Source organism: Rhinoderma darwinii, chromosome 3, assembly GCF_050947455.1.
Source record: "Rhinoderma darwinii isolate aRhiDar2 chromosome 3, aRhiDar2.hap1, whole genome shotgun sequence".
NCBI lineage: Eukaryota > Metazoa > Chordata > Amphibia > Anura > Rhinodermatidae > Rhinoderma > Rhinoderma darwinii.
In genome coordinates this window covers 205,303,196-205,326,624 of record NC_134689.1, presented here as the reverse complement: position 1 = coordinate 205,326,624, position 23,429 = coordinate 205,303,196, and the positions used below count along the sequence as shown (strand labels likewise).

General features: G+C 43.4%; 1 protein-coding gene across 2 annotated transcripts in view; it reads right to left on the bottom strand.

The window, feature by feature from the left end:
- Nucleotides 1-23,429, bottom strand: part of COG5 (component of oligomeric golgi complex 5) — a 383,955-nt gene that overhangs the window by 124,294 nt on the left and 236,232 nt on the right. For both annotated transcript variants that reach the window (XM_075857265.1, XM_075857266.1), the window contains exons 9-10: nt 21,344-21,456; nt 21,184-21,261 (exon numbers count right to left, since the gene is read on the bottom strand). In XM_075857265.1, the coding sequence (XP_075713380.1) occupies nt 21,184-21,261; nt 21,344-21,456 (191 nt within the window). The remainder of the gene's footprint in view (nt 1-21,183; nt 21,262-21,343; nt 21,457-23,429) is intronic.

The window sequence follows — 23,429 nt, the reverse complement described above, 5'->3', positions numbered from 1 at the left end:
GCATTATACTGTGGGAGGAGCTTATATGGGGGCATTATACAGTGTGGGGGCAGCCATGGGGAGCATTTATATATATTAACAGACCACTGCATGCCTTTTGCTAGCAAACCCGTGTAAAGTGTTTTCTATCTTAGTCAATATATTGTTTTAGAAAATCCTATTCAGATGCTTCCTAGTTATATCTGTATTTGGATGGGTAACGACCAATGCTTTTGGCATTACCCCACAGGGGATGTCACTCAACTACCCAGCTTTTCTAAAAACAGGTATAACTAAAAAGAAAAGATGACATTGACAGAAGGGGAATACTTGGAGAATTTTGAAATTATTCAGTTTTTATGATAAGCTAATATTATGCTTATGCTATAAAAAGCTATAAAGGATGTTGGAGTTATTTTTATTATTATAATAATAATAATAACAATAATAATAATAATAAGAAGAAGAAGAACCACCACCATCATCATCTTGGGTAGAGCTTATGCTGTATATCATTAACAACCAGTATAATACATTTATAAGAAACGCATAAAAAAAACCCAGATAGTTTATTCAAATATTTCTCCCCAAAAAGCATAAGAAACCACAAATGTATTTCTACGGCTTCAAGAATAAAGACCTATGTGTAATTATTTGGCCTTAGGGGTAGATGTAAAAATAATATAGTATTGATATCGCATAATATCAGCTTTAAAAAATAAAAATAAAAAAGTGTGTAACAAGCGAATTATACCAGTGGAAGTGATTAACCCTTGCTGCAGAGGCCTAGAAGAAGGAAATAAATGACTTCTGTATGTATCTCTGCACTGGTACATAAATGTTATGTACTTTTAAGACCTAACTCGTGCCTCATTCATATTGGTTTTATGATAAATCAAATAGCAGGAATGATCCAGAACTGTAATGGCGAAAAAAAAAATCTTATTTATTTTAAAAAGAAGGGGTTTAAAATCCAGCAGACTATCTGCTTACGTGTTTTAGGCTAAATGTGTGCCCATAATGCTATGACTGAGGGCATGTGTTCCCTAAAACACGTAAGCAGTCTGCTGGATTCTAAACCCCTTCTTTTCCAAATAAAGATATTTTAATTTACTCGGACAATCAGCAGCATTTTTGCTATTTTGGAATCTCTGCTGGACCTTGTGGTGCCACAACAATTGGATCCTTTTGCAGGTGAAGGAAGGAAAAAAGGACCTAAAGGACCCTAAAACTGTGAGAAACAAGATTCTCTGGTCTGATGAAACCAAGATTGAACTTTTTGGCCTCAATTCTATGCGTCATGTCTGGAGGAAACCAGGAACTGCTCATCAGCTGCCCAATACCATCCCTACAGTGAGGCATGGTGGTGGCAGCATCATGCTGTGGGGGTGATTTTCAGCGGCTGGGACAGGGAAGCTGGTCGGGGTTAAGGGAAAGATGAATGGCGCAAAGTAGAGATAACTTAATGAAAACCTGATCCAGAGTGCTCTGGACCTCAGACTGGGCCAAACGTTCACCTTCCAACAAGACAACCCTAAGCACACAGCCAAGACAACTCAGGAGTGGCTTAGGGACAACTATGCGAATGTCCTTGCGTGGCCCAGCCAGAGCCCTGACTTGAAACCAATCAAACATCTCTGGAGAGATCTGAAAATGGCTGTCCACCGATGGTCCCCATCCAACCTGACAGAGCTTGAGAGGATCTGCAGAGAAGAATGGCAGAAAAAAACAAAATCCAGGTGTGCAAACCTTGTGGCATCATACCCAAAAAGACTAGGCCGTTATTGCTGCCAAATCTGCTTCAAAGTATTGAGTAAAATGTCTGAATACTTATGTCAATGCAATATTTTAGTTTTTCCTTTTCAATAAATTAGCAAAGATTATGAACATTCTGTTTTCTTGTTGTCATTATGGTGTATTGAGTGCAGAATCATGGGGAAAAACTGGAATTTTTTTAATTTTAGCACAAGGCCTCAACATAACAAAATGTGAAAAACTTGAAAAGGTCTGAAGACTTTCCGAATGCATTGTAGAACAGGCAGTTCCTATCAAAAGTTACGAACAGCTGAAAGGTAAACAAGGACTTACATTAACCCCTTAATGACCACCGATAAGCCTTTTCACGGCGTCATTAGTGGGCTTTATTCTGATGCAATAGCCTTTTCACGGCACTGCATCAGAATAAATAAACAGAGCAGGGAGCCGATAAATGTCCCTGCTCTCAACTACCAGAGGTAGCTGAGGGCTGGGGGCATCCCTGCTCGAACGAGTGAGATCGATATTAGTATCGATCACACCCGTTTAACCCCTCAATAGCGAGCGCGCATCTGAGTGGTTTTGGAGAGAGGGAGGGAGCTCCCTCTCATCCCACTGACACACGGCGATAAGATCGCAGAGAGTCTGTGTCTCCGATGGCAGTCGGGGGCCTAATAAAGGCCCCCAGGTATGCCTGTAGTGAATGCCTGCTAGGTCATGTCAGAGGCATGGCCTAGCAGATGCCTGTCCGTTTTAAATGGACAGGCAGTAATACACTGCAATACAAAAGTATTGCATTGTATTATAAATGCAATCGGAGGATCGCATATTAAAGTCCCCTAGTGGGACTAGTAAAAATGTAAAAAAATTTTTAATAAAGTTAATAAAAAAAAATGTGAAAAAAAAATGAAAAACCCACTTTTTCCCCTTACAAAATGATTTACTATTAAAAATAAAAACAAAAAGAAAGCAAAAAGTTACACATATTTGGTATCGCCACTTCCGTAACGACCTCGACTATAAAGCTATTACATTATTTAACCCGCACGGTGAACGGCGTAAAAAATAAAATAAAAAACATTGGAAAAATTGCTGTTTTCTGTGAATACGGACTTACAAAAAAATGTGATAAAAAGTCGCATCTACTCCAAAAGGGTGCTATTAAAAAATACAACTTGACCCGCAAAAAACAAGACCTTATACAGCTATGTCGACGCAAAAATAAAAAAGTTATAGTTCTTCGAATGTGACGATGGAAAAACTATAAAAATTGCTTGGTCATTAGGGCCCAGAATCCAAGCAGAGGGAAGGGGTTAAAACACAAAACGATATAATCCTTAGCTTTGAAGAGATAAAACTGAATCTGATTATATTTTCATCCTCATCCTCCATGCTTATCAAGTGTGAATCACATTAATAGTGAATGGAATAAAAGTTGTAGCAATTGGTTTTGTTGTCTTACGCAGAGTAATAACCTAGTTGTCATACCTCTTAACCCCTTTAGGATGCAGCCTGTTCTGGCTTTGTGGACACAGCGGATTTTTTCAAATCTGACATGTGTTACTTTATGTGGTAATAACTTCAGAATGCTTTTACCAATCCAAACGATTCTGAGATCGTTTTCTCGTTATATATTGTACTTTACGTTAGTGAAAAAAATTTGTCAATAAATTCAATATTTATTTGTGAAAAACACCAAAATTTAGAGAAATATGCAAAAATTACCACTTTTCTAAATTTAAATGTATCTGCTTGTAAAACAGATATTAATACCACTCTAAATATTTACGAGTTATTATATTATATGCCTACTTTATGTTTGCATCGTTTTTTGAACGTCCTTTTATTTTTCTAGGAAGTTACAAGGCTTAGAACTTTAGCAGCAATTTCTTACATTTTCAAGAAAATATCAAAATGTTATTTTTTCAGGGACCAGTTCTGAAGTGGCTTTGAGGGTCTTATATATTAGAAAGTCCCAATAAATCAATCCATATTAAAAACTGCACCCCTCAAAATATTCAAAACATCATTCAGAAAGTGTGTTAACCCTTTAGACGTTTCACAGGAATTAACGCAAAGTAGCAGTGAAATTTACAATTTTATTTTTTTTTGCCAAATTTCATTTGTAATACTTTTTTTTCTGTAACACAGAAGGTTTTACCAAAGAAACAGAACTCAATATTTATTGCCCAGATTCTGGAATTTTTATCAATATCCCACATGTGGCCCTCGTGTGCCAATAGACTGAAACACTGGCCTTAGAATCAAAGGAGCACCTAGTGGATTTTGGGGCCTCATTTTTTTAGAATATATTTTATGGACCAGATCAGGTTTGAAGAGGTCTTGTGGTGCTAAAACAGTGGAAATCTCTAAAAGTGACCCCATTTTGGAAACTACACCCTCAAGGAATTTATCTATCTAGCATTTTGACCCCCATAGTTTTTTTGCTAAATGTATTTGAATTAGGCTGTAAAAATGAAAATCTACTTTTTTTTCTGAAAAAACATAGAAATTTTTGCAAAGAATAAAGGAGAAAAAGCACCCCAACAAATGTAAAGCATAACTACAATTACGGCAATACCGCATTTGTGGTAATAAACTGCTGTTTGGACCCACGGCAGGGCTCAGAAGGAAAGGAGCGCTATTTGGATTTTGGAGCGATGTTTTTGCTGGAATGAATTTCGGTGCCATGTCGTTTGCAACGCACTGAAGGGACAAAAACTGTGGAAACCCCTCAAAAGTGACCCCATTTTGTAAACTACACCCCTCAAGGAGTTTTTCTAGGGTAGGGGTATAGTTAGGATTTTGACTCCACAGGTTTTTTATTCTGAATTTATTGGAATTACCGTATTTTTCAGACTATAAGACGCACCCAGGTGTTAGACAACAGAAAATAGGAAAAAAAATATTTGTTAAAAAATAAATGTATTCTGTTTCACCAAATTCTGAGAGCCGTTTTTTTTTTTTTACACGTTTTATTAGTTCCCCTAGGGGACTTGAACCAGCGGCCACTTGATTACATGTGGAGTTAGATGAAACAGTGTATAATGAGAATTTTTAGTTTTGCTATGCAGTTTTTTTTTTGTGTCCAATTTTAAAAATGGTCAAAGAGCCAGAATGATAAAGGGAGGGGTGGGGGTTTTAAAAGTATAACATTTTTAATTCAGCGAGGTGTGGTAGATTCGGAAGCATTCCTTCATGCAGTCTGGTTTGGATGGACAAGTGTCGCACTGATATGTGGTATCCTTTCGGATACCCCTTTTTGTGCAGACACGGCACCTTTTTTCTGCCCTGCCTTTTTTTGCTGTGGCTGGCACTTCACTTGGAAAGCGCTGACCAGGAACAATTCAGCTAACAATACTTGAAGCAGCAGAAGTTTCCCCCACCTCGTCTCCAAGTAAAAGAATTTGGTACTCCAAATATGTACCCGGCTGGACAGCTTTCCTGTAAATCAAAAAGGAGTTATATAGTGCCATCTGGACAAGGTACACTGCCTTGTGCCAAAATTTGCTTTTTCCAATGGCACCTGATTATTCAGGTCAACCCCCCATGACTTTATTATATGCCAGAATGCACACAGGCTTCATTGTGGACGCTGTAACTGCACGAGTGAGGACAGGGGTGCAGCTGGCATTGTGTATCGATGTTAGCATGCAGACCGCTTTTTTGTCCCTGTATTTTAGACACAGGACCCCATCCTGCAGCAATGCCCTACTTTCGCCAATTTGTAGATATTGGCTGATGAGGGTCTTGGGAAGGTGCCTCTGTTTTTTTCATACCATCCCACACGCTGTTTTTTTTCTAGAAGACATTTGAACAGGTGCACACTTGTGTACCAGTTGTCCAAATACGAGTTGTACCCCTGATTTAACAGTGGGTGCAGGAGGTTCCACACTATCTTCCCAGTTGTGATCAGGATGGGGGGGGTTGGCGGCAGTTTGGGGCCTGTATTGTCCTGTCCTTCCCCTCATAGATTCGGAAACATTTGTGTATCTGGTCTCAGAATCACACAGCATTTTGGTCCTGTATCCGGCGCACTTATTTGGCAAATATTTGCGAAACTTCAGCCTGCCCTTAAAGTGCACCAGGGATTTGTCAATTGAAATTTCTTTTTTCTGGGGTGTGGTTTTCTGAAAAATGTTTGGGAAAAATATTAATGAGGGGCCTAATTTTAAAAAAGTCTATCGAAATTGGGGTCATCATGGGGGGGGGGCATTGGGAGTTGTCATTAAAGTGCAGAAATTTATGAAGGGCCTCAAAGCAGGGTCTGGTCATTGTATTTCGATACAACAGACAATGATATAAATTGTCCGTGGACCAGTAGGATCTCACTTCAGGCATTTTAGTGAGACCCATGTTGAGTACTAACCCCCAAAATGCATTTCTACACAAATGGTCGGTTGCAACCGATTGGGCTGGGCATGAAAGGAGTTGGGGTGTTTGGAAATAACTTGGGGGACATAAATGTTGGTTCGGTCCACTATAAGCTGTATCAAAATGTCTGTAACGAACAATTTGAAAAAGCTAATTACAGGCAGCCCTTCCGTCTGCACATGAATTTCTGCCACAGAAGTAAATGCTGGGATTTGAGGGGTGGAATTGGTTTGGGGTGACCAATCACTGCTGGCAGTACCAGGGACCGGCAGAACAGCAGTTTCAGGGTCAGGCACAACCTGGGCTTTTACCCTCCTGCAACTACGAGGAGGTTGCTCACTGTCACTGGGGAAGGAGGAGGACGACAGAAAGAACTCTGGTTCCTCACCGCTCGCTGAGTATGTATCAGACCCGGTCATGGGATATGCCTCTTCAGGGTTGTAACGTTTCGCTGCCATTTTATAAATATTTGTGTGTGTGTGTGTGTATGTGTGTGTGTGTGTATGTGTGTACGTGTATGTGTGTGTATATATATATATATATATATATATATACACACACACACACACACACACACACACACACACGTAGCTCAGTGAACTGTAACAAACAGTTGCATAACAAAGATTCTTTTTGTATTTTTCACATAAAACACTAACTACCGCTAACACTAAGTTTTTTTTACATTTTTTTATTTTTTCCACGTAACACACTAACATAACAAAATTGACACTAACACGTGACGCGACTGACATTGACAGCTTGACACGGATATGTGACGCGACTGACAGCGACGGATTGACACTGACTAACTGATAAGTGACGTGACTGACAGTGACCGACTGACGCTGTAACGTCTATGGCCGCAGACCATCGTCCTGACTTACCCTCTGACGGCCCTGGACGAGTGCGTTCCCGGCGGCAACTCCCTCCTGAGAGACGCCGGCACTGACTTCTTGGTCCAGACAATGTCTCCCACAGGGCGCGCAAACGCCCGCCCGCCCTTAAAGTGCCAGTACGCGCACAGTTGCAGAATACTGCATTTAGCCAAGAATGCTTCAGGACTATAAAATGGGCCCTGCCCTCTCGATCCTTGCCTGAGCGTTGTTGTGTTACCTATAACTGAACTATAGACATTACATTGAATTGTACCTGTTTGGCCAGCTGCTATCCCGCTACGCGGTACGGCCCAGTTGTTGTGTACCTTTTCTGAACTGTATACACTACATTGAATTGTACCTGTTTGGCCAGCTGCTATCCCGCTACGTGGTACGGCCCAGAGGGTCCACACCATGCGCCGTGACAGTACGCTCAGGCCATGGACCCCGCTGGTCAATTCAAGGGCCTGTCACCCTCCCAAGCCATTCAGGCGGACCTGCAGGACCTGCGAACATGACAGGATCAACTTCTTGTTGCAGCAGACTCCATGGCACTACAGCTAGGGGCACTAGCTGCTTCCTTCTCTGCTCTTGTTCCAGCTTCTCGGACTGAGCCTACTGCTACACCTCCTGGCAGCGCCGGTTCAGATCCTCGGTACTCACTGCCACTACCACCTCGTTTCTACGGACACAAAAGCGCATGCAGGGGATTTCTCAACCAGTGTCATATTCACATCACCCTGCACGCCAGAGCATTTCCCTCAGACGGCGCCAGGATTGCCTTCATTATTTCTCTACTTGCCGGCAAGGCCCTGGCGTGGGCGAACCCAATCTGGGAATGACAGGGACCCGAGACTTCCAGGGGTTTGTGCGGTTATTCCGCACTGTGTTCGAGGAGCCTGGACGAGTCTCGTCGACAGCTACTTCTATACTGAACCTTCGCCAGGAGGACACCTTCGTGGGCGAGTACACCATCCAGTTCCGGACCCTGGCAGGAGACCGGTCCAGGAACAACGAGGCGTTCGTATCTTCCTTCTGGCATGGTCTGTCTTCCGAGATCAAAGACGAACTAGCTGTTCGTGATCTACCACCTACCTTGGACGACCTAATTTTACTGGCCACCCAGGTGGACATGAGGCTCAGAGAAATATCCCAAGAGATTCGTCAAGAGAGAAGGCTTCCTAAGTTGGCTCCCAACTTCCAGCAACCCCTCTTATCCTCATCTGCTGCTCCATCCGAGGTTCCGATGCAGGTAGATCAGCTTAAACGATCTGTCCAAGAAAAACAGCACAGGCACACTTCTGTACTCTATCTATATTGCGGCCTCGCTGGCCATGTCGTGCGTCTGTGTCCCCAGAGGCCAAAAAACTCAAACATGTAGGATTGGTTGTAGAGACAACCCTGGGCGACACAGAAGTTTACAGAGAACTCTCCTCCAAGCTGTTCATCCCTGTGACTATTGTCGCTAGCGAGAGGCCCCATCTGGTCTCTGCCTATCTGGACTCTGGCTGTGCAGCCAATTTTATATGCAAAGACCTTGTGGATCTTCTTCACTTGCCCACTACCCTTCTGGAGAAGCCGTTGACCGTTGCCTCAGTAGATGGACTGCCGCTGCCCGACCCAATATTGTCTATGACCAAGCCGCTGAGGATTCAAGTGGGAGCCCTTCATTCTGAGTTCATCTCCCTGTTTGTCCTGCCCAAGGCCGTCAACCCCATGCTGCTGGGTTTGCCTTGGCTCCGTCTACACGCCCCAATCCTGGATTGGAACTCCGGAGAGGTTCTCCAGTGGGGTCCCAAGTGTCTCAACCGCTGTCTGGGGCATATCCATCTGGTTCAGCCTCCTCCGCATCAGTCATTGGCAGGGTTGCCCTCTTGCTACTCTCAGTTCTCAGATGTCTTCGACAAGAAGGAGACAGAGACGTTGCCACCACATTGAGCGTATGATTATCCTATTGACATGGTTCCGGTTTCGTTCCCTCCTCACGGTAGAGTATACCCGCTCTCCTTACCTGAAACCCAGTCAATGTCTGCCTATATTAAAGAGAATCTAGAGAGGTGCTTCATATGCAAATCCTCATCCCCGGCCGGGCACGGGTTTTTCTTTGTCTAAAAGAAAAACGGATCCCTCGGACCCTGCATTGACTACCGGGGTCTGAACCAGATCATGGTAAAGAACAGATACCCATTGCCTTTAATCTCTGAACTGTTTGATCGCATATGGGGGGAAATGTTTTTTTCCAAACTAGACCTGCGGGGGGCCTACAATCTAATTCGGATTCGTCAGGGTGACGAGTGGAAGACGGCATTTAATACACGTGATGGGCACTACGAAAACCCGATTATGCCCTTTGGCCTGTGTTATGCCCCCGCGGTCTTTCAAGAATTTGTCAGTGACATTTTCCGTGATCTCCACTATGTCTGTGTTGTGGTGTATCTCAATGACATTTTGATTTTTTCCCCAGATCCAGTAACTCATCAGTGACATGTTCGCCAAGTTTCTTCGATTAAGGGAGAATCACCTATGCGCCAAGCTGGAGTAGTGCGTGTTCGAGAGAAAGTCTTTACCCTTCCTGGGCTAGATCATCTCCGATCAGGGCCTCAAAATGGGTCCTGAGAAGGTAAAGGCTGCCTTGGAATGGCCACGCCCTCAAGGCTTAAGGGCCATATAGCACTTCCTGGGATTCGCCAACTTCTACCGGCTGTTCATTCCCAACTTATCCTCACTGACAGCCCCCATCTCTACCCTCACCAAAAAGGGCATGAATGCCAAGGTGTGGACTCCAGAAGTAGAGGCTGCATTCAAGAGCTTAAAGAAGGCCTTCACGTCGGCCTCAATCTTTCATCATCCGGATGTGTACCTACAGTTTTCATTGGAGGTGGATGCCTCCTCTGTTGGTGCTGGCGCACTTCTGTTCCAGAGAGGGTCCAAAGGAAAGACTGTGGTATGTGGCTACTACTCCAAGCTGTTTTCTCCCGCAGAGCGCAACTACTCGATTGGGGATCGGGAGTTACTGGCCATCAAGCTGGCTCTGCAGGAGTGGAGACACCTACAGCTACACCTACAGTTCATCCAATCCTGGTCTTCACGGACCACAAAAACCTCACCTATCTCTAGACGGCCCAACGGCTGAATCCTCATCAGGCCTGGTGGTCGCTATTCTTCGCTCGGTTCTAGTTTGAGCTCCACTACTGCACTGCCGACCAGAATGTGAGGGCCAATGCATTGTCTAGGTCATTCGAGACAGAGGACACTGTGGAGTCCCCACAGAATATCATTGACCCTTCCTGCATCATCTGTGTCAACCCTCTGCAAGTTAGAGACATTCCTCTGGGAAGGACCTTTGTACGTCTGGCAGAGGAAGAATCCTCTGCTGGGGACACAGTCCCAAGCTGGCAGGTCACGCGGGTGCCCGTAAGACCCGAGACCTAATTGCCCGTCAGTTCTGGTGGCCCACGCTGCCCAAAGACGTCACGGATTTTGTCTTCTCCTGTACGGTATTGGCAGCAAATAAAGTTGCTCACTCCAGATCACCTGGTCTACTCCAGCCACTGCCTATGCCCGATGCACCATGGCGACACATTGCAATGGACTTTGTCACAGATCTGCCTCTCTCTGCTGGATGCAGTGTGGTCTGGGTGGTGGTGGATCGATTTTCCAAGATGGCTCATTTTGTTCCACTGACTGGTCTGCCTTCTGCTTCCTGACTGGCCCGTCTCTTCGTCCAACACATCTTCCGTCTCCACGGCTTGCCTCTGCATATTGTCTCGGATCGAGGGGTCCAGTTCACCTCAAAGTTCTGGAAAGCACTCTGTGGTCTCCTCGGTGTAAAGTTAGACTGCTCCTCGGCCTACCATCCCCAGACCAATGGCCAAATCGAGAGGGTCAATCAGATTATGGTGAACTATCTGCGGCACTTTATCCCCAGGCAGCATGATGACTGGGTGCAGCTGCTTCCTTGGGCTGAGTTCTCTTATAACAACCATACTAGAGAGTCCACCACCTCCAGCCCGTTCTTCATTGTCTACGGCCAACATCCACAAATACCTCTTCCTGTTTCCACTATGTCCCAGGTGCCAACAGCTGACTCTACCTTCAGGGACTTTCTGCAGATATGGCAGCAGACCCGATCTTCTATTCTGCTGGCGGTCGACCACATGAAGAAATAGACAGACACTAGAAGGCGAGAACCTCCCCAATTTCTTCCAGGTACTAAGGTCTGGCTGTCTTCCAGGAATATCCGGCTGAGGGTGCCATCTTGCAAGTTTGCCCCCAGGTTCCTCGGACCCTTCGAGATTCTGTTGCAAATAAATCCAGTCTTTTACAAGCTTCGGCTGCCTCCTACCCTCAAGATCCCATCTTCCATGTCTCCCTGCTGAAGCCTGTGGTCCTGAACTGCTATTCCAGGACTCCTAGTTCCGCAGTGGCTCCTGGCGGCTCATCAGGGACTTTCGAGGTGAGGGAGATCCTGGCCACCAAGAAAATATGAGGAAGGACGATTTATTTGGTGGATTGGAGGGGATTTGGTCCAGAGGAGAGGTCTTGGGAGCCAGAGGAGAACTTTGATGCTCCTACCCTCATGAAGAAGTTTCTCTCCCGCTCTCGCCCCAAGAAGAGGGGGCGTAAGAGGGGGGATACTGTAATGTCTATGGTTGCGGACCGTCGTTCTGACTTACCCTCCTACGGCCACGGCCATGGACGAGTGAGTTCCCGGCGGCATCTCCCTCCTGAGAAACTCCGGCACTCACTTCCTGGTACGGACAAGGCCTTAAAGGGCCAGTGCGCGCACAGTTGCAGAATACTGCAATCAGCCCAGAATGCTTCAGGACTATAAAAGGGGATCTGCGCTCTCGATCCTTGCCTGAGCGTTGTTGTGTTACCTAAAGTTTAAAATTGTCAAGGATAGGCACAATGAATAAACGAGACCACAATCTATAAGGTTTGGAAAACTATATATATTCTTTGTATAAATATGATAATATACAAGTTCACTGTAAAATAGTGCAAAAAATTTAAATAAGTAGTCACCCCATATGAAGAAGTCCTTAATCGTTCAGTCAGGCCGGTGAGATGTTGGATTAACCAGGCTTGAAATCTGACAGACTTCAGCAGAGACCAAACGTGGAGGAAAAATTGCCGCATTAGACTACACCAGGTGCGACGTTTCGTTTTCCCCTTTCTCAAGCGCTTGAGTCCGTCAGATTTCAAGCCTGGTTAATCCAATATCTCACCGGCCTGACTGAACGATTAAGGACTTCTTCATATGGGGTGAATACTTGTTTACATTTTTTGCACTATTTTACAGTGAACTTGTATATTATCATATTTATACATAGACTATATATATTTTTCCAAACCTTATAGGTTGTGGTCTCGTTTATTCATTTTGCCTATCCTTTAATTTTTTTACTATTTCTGAGATTAAGTGAAGCATCTCAAACGGCACACCACACCTCTATGAATTACAAGGTCTATTTTACTATTTGCATACAGACTGTTACCTAAAGTTTGTCATTGCAAATGGTCTCCTAGTGTTTTCCAGTTCCCAGTGTTACCCGTTCCTGTTGCCTGTACCCTGTATCCCGTGCCTCTGTGCCGTCAAGAGTTGGAGTCGTGTTGTGCAGGGGGCTGTATCTATAGTGTCGCACCTTGCCGGGTGTCTGTCTACTGTCGGAGCCTCATCTTAGCCTGAGTCTACCGCTACTGTCTACATTGCCTCAGGTACCCTTTCTGAACTATAGACATTGCATTGTACCTGTTTGGTCAGCTGCTATCCCGCTACGTGGTACGGCCCAGTGGGTCCACACCCCGCCGAGTGAGAGACACTGACTGACGGATCCTATGGATTGACACTGACAAAGGATTCACGCTGAAGAACTGACGTGACGGATTGACGCTGACTGACGCGACAAATCGACGTAGACAACTACCTATCAACTAAATTGAATTATTATTGTTAGTGAATTATGGTGGGAAAAAAAAAATCTCCCTTAGGCCCCATGCACACAAGCGTATTTTTTCCCTCCCGTAAATACTGGACGCAAATACGGGTCCTTTGTCACACGTTTTTAACCTATATTTAACCCGTATTTACGGACCCGTGCCCGTAAATACGGGTCCATTGTCATCCGTATCCCGTCCAAATTCAACCTTGGCAATCCATACACGAGAGGTGAAATATATCAATCTTTCTACAGCAAAAACTGGCTCAGAAAAGTCAGGAAAGACATTATTTTCACCGGCGTTTTAAGCCGCCCTCTGCACTTTTGTGAAAGGTTTCTCATGTGGCTTCCCAAAGGAGTTTGGCCACAACAGCCTGACGAATTTATTATAATTTACGCCAGAAAACTGGTGTAAATTATAGAGAAAATCTACGCCAGCTCCATTCCTTGACCACTGCAGATCAAACAATTACATAAAAAAAGAAAAAATTGCCACCTCACCGCTCCTCTTCTTACTTCCGGGTCTCCTCAGGCTCCCTTTGGCTCATACAAGGTCCGGACACTGGGCAGCATCAGAGCATTTAACCCCTTACTGACCAGCCAGTTTAGGCCTTAATGACCAAGCTATTTTTTAAGTTTTTCTATTATCTCATTCAAAGAGCTATAACGTTTTTATTTTTGCGTCGACATAGCTGTATAAGGTCTTGTTTTTACGGGACAAGTTGTATTTTTTAATAGCACCATTTTGGGGTACATAGAATTTATTGATTAACATTTATTAACTTTTTTTTGGGGGGGATAGAAAAAAAACAGCAATTTCGCTACACTTTTTTGCGTCCTAAATTTACGCCGTTTACCGTGTGGTATAAACAACACAATAACTTTATTCAGCGGGTTGTTACGATTGCAACAATACCAAATTTATATAGATTTTGTATGTTGTACTACCTTTACACAGTAAAAACACTTTTTTTTTAAAATTATTTGTTTTCATGTCTCCATATTTCAAGAGCCATAACTTTTTTATTTTTTTGCTGATGCAGCTGTATGAGGGCTTTTTTTGCGGGACGACTTGTAGCTTTTATTGGTACCATTTTGGTGTAGATGCGACTTTTTGATCACTTTTTAATCACATTTTTTAACCCCTTAATGACCGGGCCTGTTTGTACCTTAATGACCAAGCCAGATTTGTCAAATCTGGTATGTCTGACTTTATCAGAGAATAACTCTGTGAAAGTTTTGAATATCCCAGTAATTCTGACATTGTTTTTTCATCACATGTTGTACGTTATTTTAGTGGTAAAAGTAGACTTATATAATTTGCGGAAATTAATAAAAAAATAGAAAAATGGAAGAAATTTTGTAAAAATTACCATTTTTCCCTATTAACTGCAATATGTCACATGTACACACATACTGTACAATTTTTTAAATTAAATATATATTTCCATCGCTTTACTCTATTTTGGCAGCACTTTTGAAAAAATAAAATAAAGTTTCAGCAATTTAGAGGACTTACAAATGGAATAATAATTTTATAAATTTTGAAGTACATTTTGTTTTCCTGCGCCAAGCCAGGTTTTCAGAGGCTCATAGGTCTCAGAGTGATGGAAACCCCCACAAATGACCCCATTTAGAAAACTAGACCCCTTAAGGTATTTATCTAGGGGTATAGTAAGTATTTTGACCCCACAGTTTTTTGCTAAATTTAATACATAGCAGGTGAAAAAAAAAATTATTTCACTTTTTTTCATAAAAGTGTCAGTTTGAAGACCGATTTCTTTGTAAAGCGACCATGAGAATGAAGAAACACACCCCAAAATCTATCACCCTGTTTCTCCTGTTTTCAAAAATACCCACATTGTGGCCCTAATGCGTTGTTTGGACACACGGCAGGGCCCCAAAGGAAGGGAGCACCCGGAGGCTTTCAGGACTCATATTTTGCTTGAAAATGTTTTAGGCCCCACTGTACATTTGGAGAAGCTTTGAGCTGCCAGAACGATAGAAACTCCACATAAACGACCCCATTTCGAAAACTACACCCCTTAAGGTATTTATCTAGGGGTATAGTTAGCATTTTGACCACACAGGTTTTTCGCTAAATATATTGGAATTAGTCTGTAAAAATTAAAATGTACTTTTTTTCTGAAACAACATAGAAATTTTTCATATTTACAAGGAATAACAAAGAAAATGCACCCCAACATTTGTAAAGCAATGTCTCCCAATTACGCCAATACCCCATATGTGGTAATAAACTGCTGTTTGGACCCACAGCAGGGCTCAGAAGGGAAGAAGCGCCATTTGGATTTCTGATTTTGCTGGAATGGTTTTCGGTGCCATGTCGCATTTGCAATGCACTGGAGGGACCAAAACAGTGGAAACCCACCAAAAGTGACCCCATTTTGGAAAAACCTTAAAGGAATTTTTCTAGGGGTATAGTGAGCATTTAGACAACACGGGTCTTTGCAGAGTTTATTAGAATTAGGGCGCGAAAATTAATATCAAAATTTTTTCCACTAAAATGTTGCATTTTCTCATTTTCACAAGGGATAAAGGCAGAAAAAAAACAAAACATTTTTTATAAAGCAATTTCTCCCGAGTACGGAAATACCCCACATGTGGTCATACGTTTTTTCATTGGAAATGAATTAACCCTTTCAGGACTGATCCATTTTTTGCTTTCTTATTTTAGATTTTCACTCCCCGCTTTCCAAGAGCCATAACTTTTTTATTTTTCCCATCAATAGAGCGGTGTGAGGGCTTATTTCTTGCGGGAGGGGCTGCAGTTTTTATTGGTACCATTTTTTGTTACATAAAAAGTGATTAAAAAGTTGTATTACATTTTTTTTTAGAGCTAAGGTGACAAAAAAAAACAAAAAACAGCGTTTCAATTATTACATTTTTTTAAGGTGTTCACTGTGCAAATGAAATAATGGTATATTGTAATAGTTCGGACTTTTACGGACATAGTGATACCAATTTTGATCATTTTTTTTACATTACTTTAGAAGAAAAATGGGAAAAGGTGTTTTGTTCTTTTTTAACTTTAAAAAAATAAAATTCTCACTACTAATAACTATAATTCTTCTACACATTTTATTAATCAATCCCCTTTGGGGACTTGATCCAGCGATCATTGGATCACTGGTACAACACACTGCAATACTAAAGTATTGCAGTATATTGTTATTCTTACAGGCTTCTGAAACAGCGCGATAGCTGTACCTGTCCGTTAGTTCCGGGTGTCAGCTGTAATACACAGCTGACACCCGCAGCATATGGAGCGGGCACAGCACGTGAGCCGGCTCCATACATCACCACGCCGCACCATGACGGGCAATTAAGTCATAGTGCGCAAAGGGGTTAGTGCACAGCGAATGGTTCAAAGTGAAAATTGCAATTTTCCACTAACATGCCATTTTAGTGCATAATATGTTGTGCCCAGTTTGTGCCACAGAAGACAAATACCACATAAAACGTTAAGCAGATTCTCTCGGGTATGGCGATGCCATATGTGTGGGCGCAAACTGCTGTTTGGGCACGCTGCAGGGCTCAGAAGGGAGGGACGCCATTTTGCTTTTGGAGCGCAGATTTTGATTGGTAGTAGTTCTGTTTGGGGTTTCTCTGATATTTCAGTTTATAATGTGGGGGTACATGTAATCTGTGCGGCGTACATCAGGGCATAATAATGCGGTAAATAAATAATAATTCATAGATATGTGGCCGATGTCGTACTGATAAATGGCGCCCGATCTTATCCGCTTTTGGACACTCTGCACATTTTGCATCGCCATATTCTGAGAGCCAGAACTTTTTTATTTTTTCACCACCGTAGCCGTGTGAGGGCTTATTTGTTGCGGGACAATCTGTAGTTTTCATTGGTACCATTTTGGGGTACATGCGATTTTTTTAAATCTCTTTTTATTAAATTTTTTCTGCAATCCTGACCAAAAAACAGGAATTCTGACACCGATTTTTAGGTTTTCTTTTTGCGGCGTTCACCGTACGCTATAAATGACATTTTTACTTTATTCTGCGGGTTGGTACGATTACGGCGATACCATATATATATAGTTTGGTCCTTTTTTTAGCGTTTGCACAATAAACTCACTTATTTATAAAAAAAATAATTTTCTGTGTCACCATATTCTGAGAGCCATAATTTTTTTCTTTTTTAGTCAAAAAAGCTGTGTAAGGGCTTGTTTTTTGCGGGACGGATTGAAGTTTTTATTGGTACTATTTTTGGGAACATGCGACTTTTTGATCACTTTTTACTCTTTATTTAGGGAGCGGTGGTGACCAAAAAAATAGCGATTCTGTCGTAGTTTTTTATTGATTTTTTTTTGGGTTGTTCATTGTGCGGGAAAAATAACATTACAGTTTTATAGTTGGGGTCGTTACGAATGCGGTGATACCAAATATGTGTACTTTTTGAATGTGTTCATTTTTTTTCTAAAATAAGTCTTATTATAGGAAAAAAAGCATTTTGTGTTTATAGAACTTATAAACTAATTTTTACACTTTTTTTAAAAAAACATTTATTACTTATTTTTACTTTTTTTACTTGTCCCACTAGGGGACATTTAGACTTGCAGCTTTGATCGCTGCTAGAGTACATTACACTACACACGTAGTGTAATGTACTCCAACTGTCATTGTGACGTGACTGTCACTCTGACAGGAAGCCGAGGAGGAACGGCCGGAGGCTGTTCCTCCGAGGCTTCCGTACATGGCAACCCGGAGGTCATTGTCTGACCTCCGATTCCCGCAACAAGCATCGGTAGCCCCCACGATCACTTCGTGGGGGCTGCCGATGTAATTCAAACCACTTATATGCGGCGACGGCAATCCGTCGCCGCACTTAAGGGGTTAATTGCCGAAAGCAGCGGCGATGGTCCGCTGACCGGCGAGACTGATGTGACAGCTGTCTAGGACAGCTGTCAGCGCGCGTCTGTCACTCTGTGTTTACACAGAGTGACAGTTTGAAATACTGACGAAAATGAACGTCATGGTGCGGGAACTAGCAGCCGACCGTTCATTTTCGTCATTGGTCGTGAAAGGGTTAAGGCAGGATTCACAGAAAACAGCAATTTTTGCATTGTTTATTTTATTTTCTAGGACGTTCACCGTGCGGGTCAAATAATGTAATAACGTTATAGTTGGGGTCGTTACGGACACGGCGATACCAAATGTGTAACTTTTTAACTTTATATTGTTTTTTTTTTTATAATAAAGCATTTTATAAAGGGAAAAAGTGGGTTTTGTTTTGTTTGTTTTTTTCACTTTTTTTTATTTTTTATTAACTTTAAACTTTTTTTGAAACTTTTTTACTAGTCCCACTAGGGGACTTCAATATGCGATTGTCCGATAGCATTTATAATACACTGCAATATTTTTGTATTGCAGTGTATTAGTGCCTGCCCGTTTAGAACAGACAGGCATCTGCTAGGCCATACCTCTGGCATGGCCTAGCAGGCATAACTAAGGACGGACCTGGAGGACTTTATTAGGCCCCCCGGCTGCCAAAGAAGACACCGGCACTCAGCGATCACACGCATTGTGGCGGTGGAGTGAGAGGGGGCGCTCCCACCAGCTCTCCAAAACCACTCAGATGCGGCGCTCGCTATTGAGTGTCGTATCTCAGGGGTTAAACTAGCGAGATCGATACTGATATCGATCTCGCCCGTTAGGGCAGGGCTGCCCCCATGCTCTCAGCTACCTCTGCTCCCTGCTCTATTTCGATGCAACGCCGTAAAAAGGCTATTGCTTCGGAATAAAGCCCATTAGTGGCCACCGTAACGGGTTAATGTTACGTTGTTCTGAAAGTGAGCAAAATATGTTTATGTTATTCCATTTTGTAAGTGTGGTCATGTGACTCCATTTTGTATGAAGAATCCATTTTATATTTTGAATAATCATCTCTTCTATGCAAGGTTAAATTAATGCTGGGCTTGTCTGGACACTCATATGGTTAAACATTCTCAGCTATATTTATTATTAGTCTTCATCTGAGACTGCTATGAAAATGTACGCGTCGGTTTTTCAGCTGGAGATTTTTATGGGGAAATCTTGTCTTACTCATTATTTCTCGTGAGAAGCTCTTGTCTCACATGTAAGTTCCTATAAGAAACCTTACTTGCTCGTGATTGGCTCAGCTCGAACAACTCCCCACTATACGTGATTGGCTGAGCTAGAGCCAACGTCTCATTTGTAAGTGATTGGCTGAGCTCAAGCCCATTCCTCTTTTCTTGAGATATTATTGTAATTACATTCGATCAATAAACCAGAGAAGGATTATTGACTATTTTTTGTTTTTCATTGGTAGGCCATGCTGGTAATAGATGCCTATAGAGTTTTATGTATAATGTACATAACTAAATACATACTCATGCTCCACCCCCTCATGTCCCAGGCACTGTACATAACATTCCGTGCACAGCCACCTTCCTCCTGCTGTCACTCATTCATAAGCGGACCCTCCCACATACTGAGAAACGCAGTTGCAACTTCTAGCATAAAAAAACACCTATATTATTGGTGATTATATGCCTCACTGGGCATTTTGAAGAACTTAAAGGGGTATTCCCAGAATAAAAATGGATCCATAATAGGTGATAATTTTCTGATCGCTGGGACCACCACCGATCATGAGAATGGGGGTCTTAAACCCAGAGATCGTCCTCACTGCAACCCCTGCAGTGTGAAAGAGTTTAAATGGAGCAGAAACAGTCAAATGTTGTATTTGGCTGTTTCCGTCATTCCCATAGACATTGAATGGAGCGGCAGTGCGCATGCTCGACCTCCGCTTGATTCAATGTCCTCCTAACTGTGGTCGAGCAGTGAGGAGGAACAGGGGATTCGGGACCCCAGTTCTCACGATCGGTGGGGGTTCCAGCGGTGAGGCACCCAGCGATCAGAAACTTATCACCTATTCTGTGGATAGGTGATCCTTTTTGACTCTGGTACAACCCTTTTAAACTCGTAGGTCAATGTTGACTGAAATTCTTCTTTAAAGAACACTTTAAAGAATACTAAAGAAAAAACAAAAAATTTTGTCACAAGGTCACACAAAATTAGGCCCCATGAACAAGAACGTGCTTTTGCGGCCACAATTCCCACCATTTCCGTGCACATGGGTACAGTCGTGTGCATGAGGCCTTATATTTCCTACTCTTTCAGTTTTTTCATGCAGAATGGAGCCTAAAGAGAAGAGAATTATAATTAAAAGCTTTAGGCCTCATTCACACGGCAGGGTTTCCCGGCCGGGTGCCGGCCGTTCATAAATCGGCCGGCACCCGGCTGCATTAGGAATAATAGACCCCTAATGGGGCTATTCACACGACCGATTTTTTGACGGCCGGGAAAACCGGCCGTCAAAAAATAGGACATGCTCTATCTTCGCCCGGGTACCCGGCCGCCCGGCTCCAATAGAAGTCTATGGGGCCGGGTAATACATGGCCATCACCAGGATGTGTCCCGAGTGATGGCCGGGTTTTCCGGAGCTTGCGCTCTATCTCCTCATCCTCACAGCGCAGAGTGCATGTGAGGAGGAGTTGATGCCATTCTGACGAATGGCATCGCTGCACACTGTGTGGCAGGGCCGGGGTGTACAGCAGGTGGAAGGGAGCGCTGCGCTGGCTCCCTTCCCCTGCTTGTTAAAAGCACCCTGGCCCGGCGACACCTTCGATGGCGCCGCTGGCAGCTGCTGCGGCTGCTACTACTGCAGCGACGCCACTATAGCAGAGCAGGGAGGTATCTCCCCGCTCTGCTATGTGCTAGCCGAACTTTAGCTCCTTGAAGGAGCGGAATCCCCGTGTTTTCGGGGATTCCGCTCCTGGACAGAGCGCTTGATGTCTCTGTCCATATCTGGGCAGTGACATCAGGGGAAACTCCTGAAGCGGAATCCCCAAACACATGGGGATTCCCCTTCAGGAGTTGCCGCTGATGTCACTGTCCGGATCTGCCCGGCCCGGCACGGATGCAAAACTGAATGCAAACCGGCCGGGCAAAATGGCCGATTTTACCGGCCGACACTAGGGCTCGGGAACGACCCGGTCGTGTGAATCCCGCCTTAGGCTAAGTTCAGACTTTGCAATTTGCTGCGGTTTACAACCTATATTTTATTTTTCACAGCTTGATAATTGCAGTGTCCAGACATTACCTAAATGTGAACGCGATTTAGAACATTCAGGTTTGTACTAAAAAACTGCGTGCACTGTCCGAATTAATTTTAGTCTTAAATTGATAGTCACCTTAGCAATTTCATCAATAAAACAAACATGGGACACAGGGTCTCTTTTCTTTGTCAGAACCTTCTGGAGATGCTGCACCTGTAATAGACAATGTATATTAGGACGTGTTCTCGGTCCGTGCTGGCCGTATGTGTCAGCATCGGTGTGCTCACGGTGTTACCTGGACACAGGCTGCATAGATTTGATCCATTAGTTTCTCCATATTAGTCCAAAGTGCTGCTCGAAATGCTGCTGTGTTTCCTGGCTGAGGCATCACTGCACGGCCTGGTGCTCCTAACCAGGAAAAAACAAAACAACAGGTCTATATCGGTTTGTGTTTTTTTTTTTTTTTACTTAAAGGGGTTCTCCAGCTTCTGACAACTGATAACCTATCCACCGGATAGGTCATCAGTACATGATCTGTGGGGGTCCGACACCTGGGCCCCGCTCAGATCAGCTGGTCCGGTGCCTCAATGCACCAGACGTACAAGTCGGAAGCAGTTAGCTCCGGCCACGGAATAGCGGCCGAGCTGCAGTACTGCAGCTCTGCTCGTATTCAAGTGAATAGGAAGGGAACCTGCAGTTCTGCAGCACGGCCGCTATGCTATGTATGGAGCCAACAGCTTCTGGCTCTGTACATAGCATTATGTGGCACAACATCCGGTGCCCCCAGGCCACCGGAGCGGCTTATCAGTGCGAGTTCCGGGTGTCGGACCTGCACCGATGACATACTGATGACCTATCCGGTGGATAGGACATCAGTTGTCAGAAGGTGGACCAAAAATGTGTAAAACCCCAATAATCCAGATTATCCAGCTCCTAGGCTCTAAACCTATGGTTCGTGAACCCTAGGTGGTACATGTCATGTTTCGTGAGGGAACACTCTGTCCTCATGCTGCACTTCTTAGATCTTATGCAGACATATTATGGACTTGAAGGGAGTCCATGTCCCGCCATATGTTGCCTTTGTACAACACCATATTCTCTCCTAAAAGCATGGCATGTGAGAAACAGGTTGCATTTTTTTTTCTCACAGATTCCACATGAAATTGGAGGCACACTGAGGTACGGTATGGGCCCATAGATTTCTATGGTTTTGTCAAATATTATGGATCCATACAAAACAGATCCATAGTATGGCTGAGTGCATGAGCCCTAATATGCAGCACAGTGTATGATGAGGTCATTTATTTAAGTAGGAGGTACTATGCTTTGAAAGATTGAGTAAACTGTTCAATCTGATACGATTTAGATATGGTTTCAAAAAGGTCATAGAAAATATCATGTAAAGCCACAGACTGCACTTTTTTTTCTTGCATGAACTGTTTTCTAAGCAGGTGTACATTCTAAAAAGAATAAATGGATAAAGAAAAATCTTAGCTGGGAGACACACACGACTGTTTCATGAATTTTTCAAGCATATTTTTTTAGGCAAAACCAAAGTTGGATCCGAAAAGTATAAAGGAAAGACCATTATTTCTTGTATCCATTCAATGTTTTGGCTTAAAACGTTGCCTAAAAAACATCTTTGTTTAACCCCTTAATGACCAGCCTATTTTAGACCTTAAAGAGGCTCTGTCACCAGATTTTGCAACCCCTATCTCCTATTGCAGCAGATCGGCGCTGCAATGTAGATAACAGTAACGTGTTTTTTTTTTAAAAACGAGCATTTTTGGCCAAGTTATGACCATTTTTATATTTATGCAAATGAGGCTTTCTAAAGTACAACTGGGCGTGTTTAAAGTAAAAGTACAACTGGGCGTGTATTATGTGCGTACATCTGGGCGTTTTTACTTCCTTTACTAGCTCTTCGTTAACACCCAGCTTCTGGCTTATTAGGCCCCCGGCTGCCATTGGAGACACTGACACTCGGCGATCGTATCACCGGGTGTCGGTGGGAGAGAGAGGGAGCTCCCTCCCTCTCTCCAAAACCACTCAGATGCGGTGCTCGCTATTGAGCACTGCATCTGAGGGGTTAAACGGGTGAGATCGATACGAATATCGATCTCACCCGGCAGAGCAGGGACGCTCCCAGCCCTCAGCTACCTCTGGCAGCTGAGAGCAGGGAGATCTGACAGCTCCCTGCTCTGTTTACTTATTCCGATGCCGCGACGTAAAAAGTCTATGGCATCGGAATAAGGCCCGTTAGTGACCGACGTAGAAACACGATGGGCCGGTCACTAACGGGTTAAACTTGGGCTTTCACGTTTCCCTTCTTCCTTTTTGGATCGAATACTGGTTTTAGCTATAAAAAACTCAAACATGCA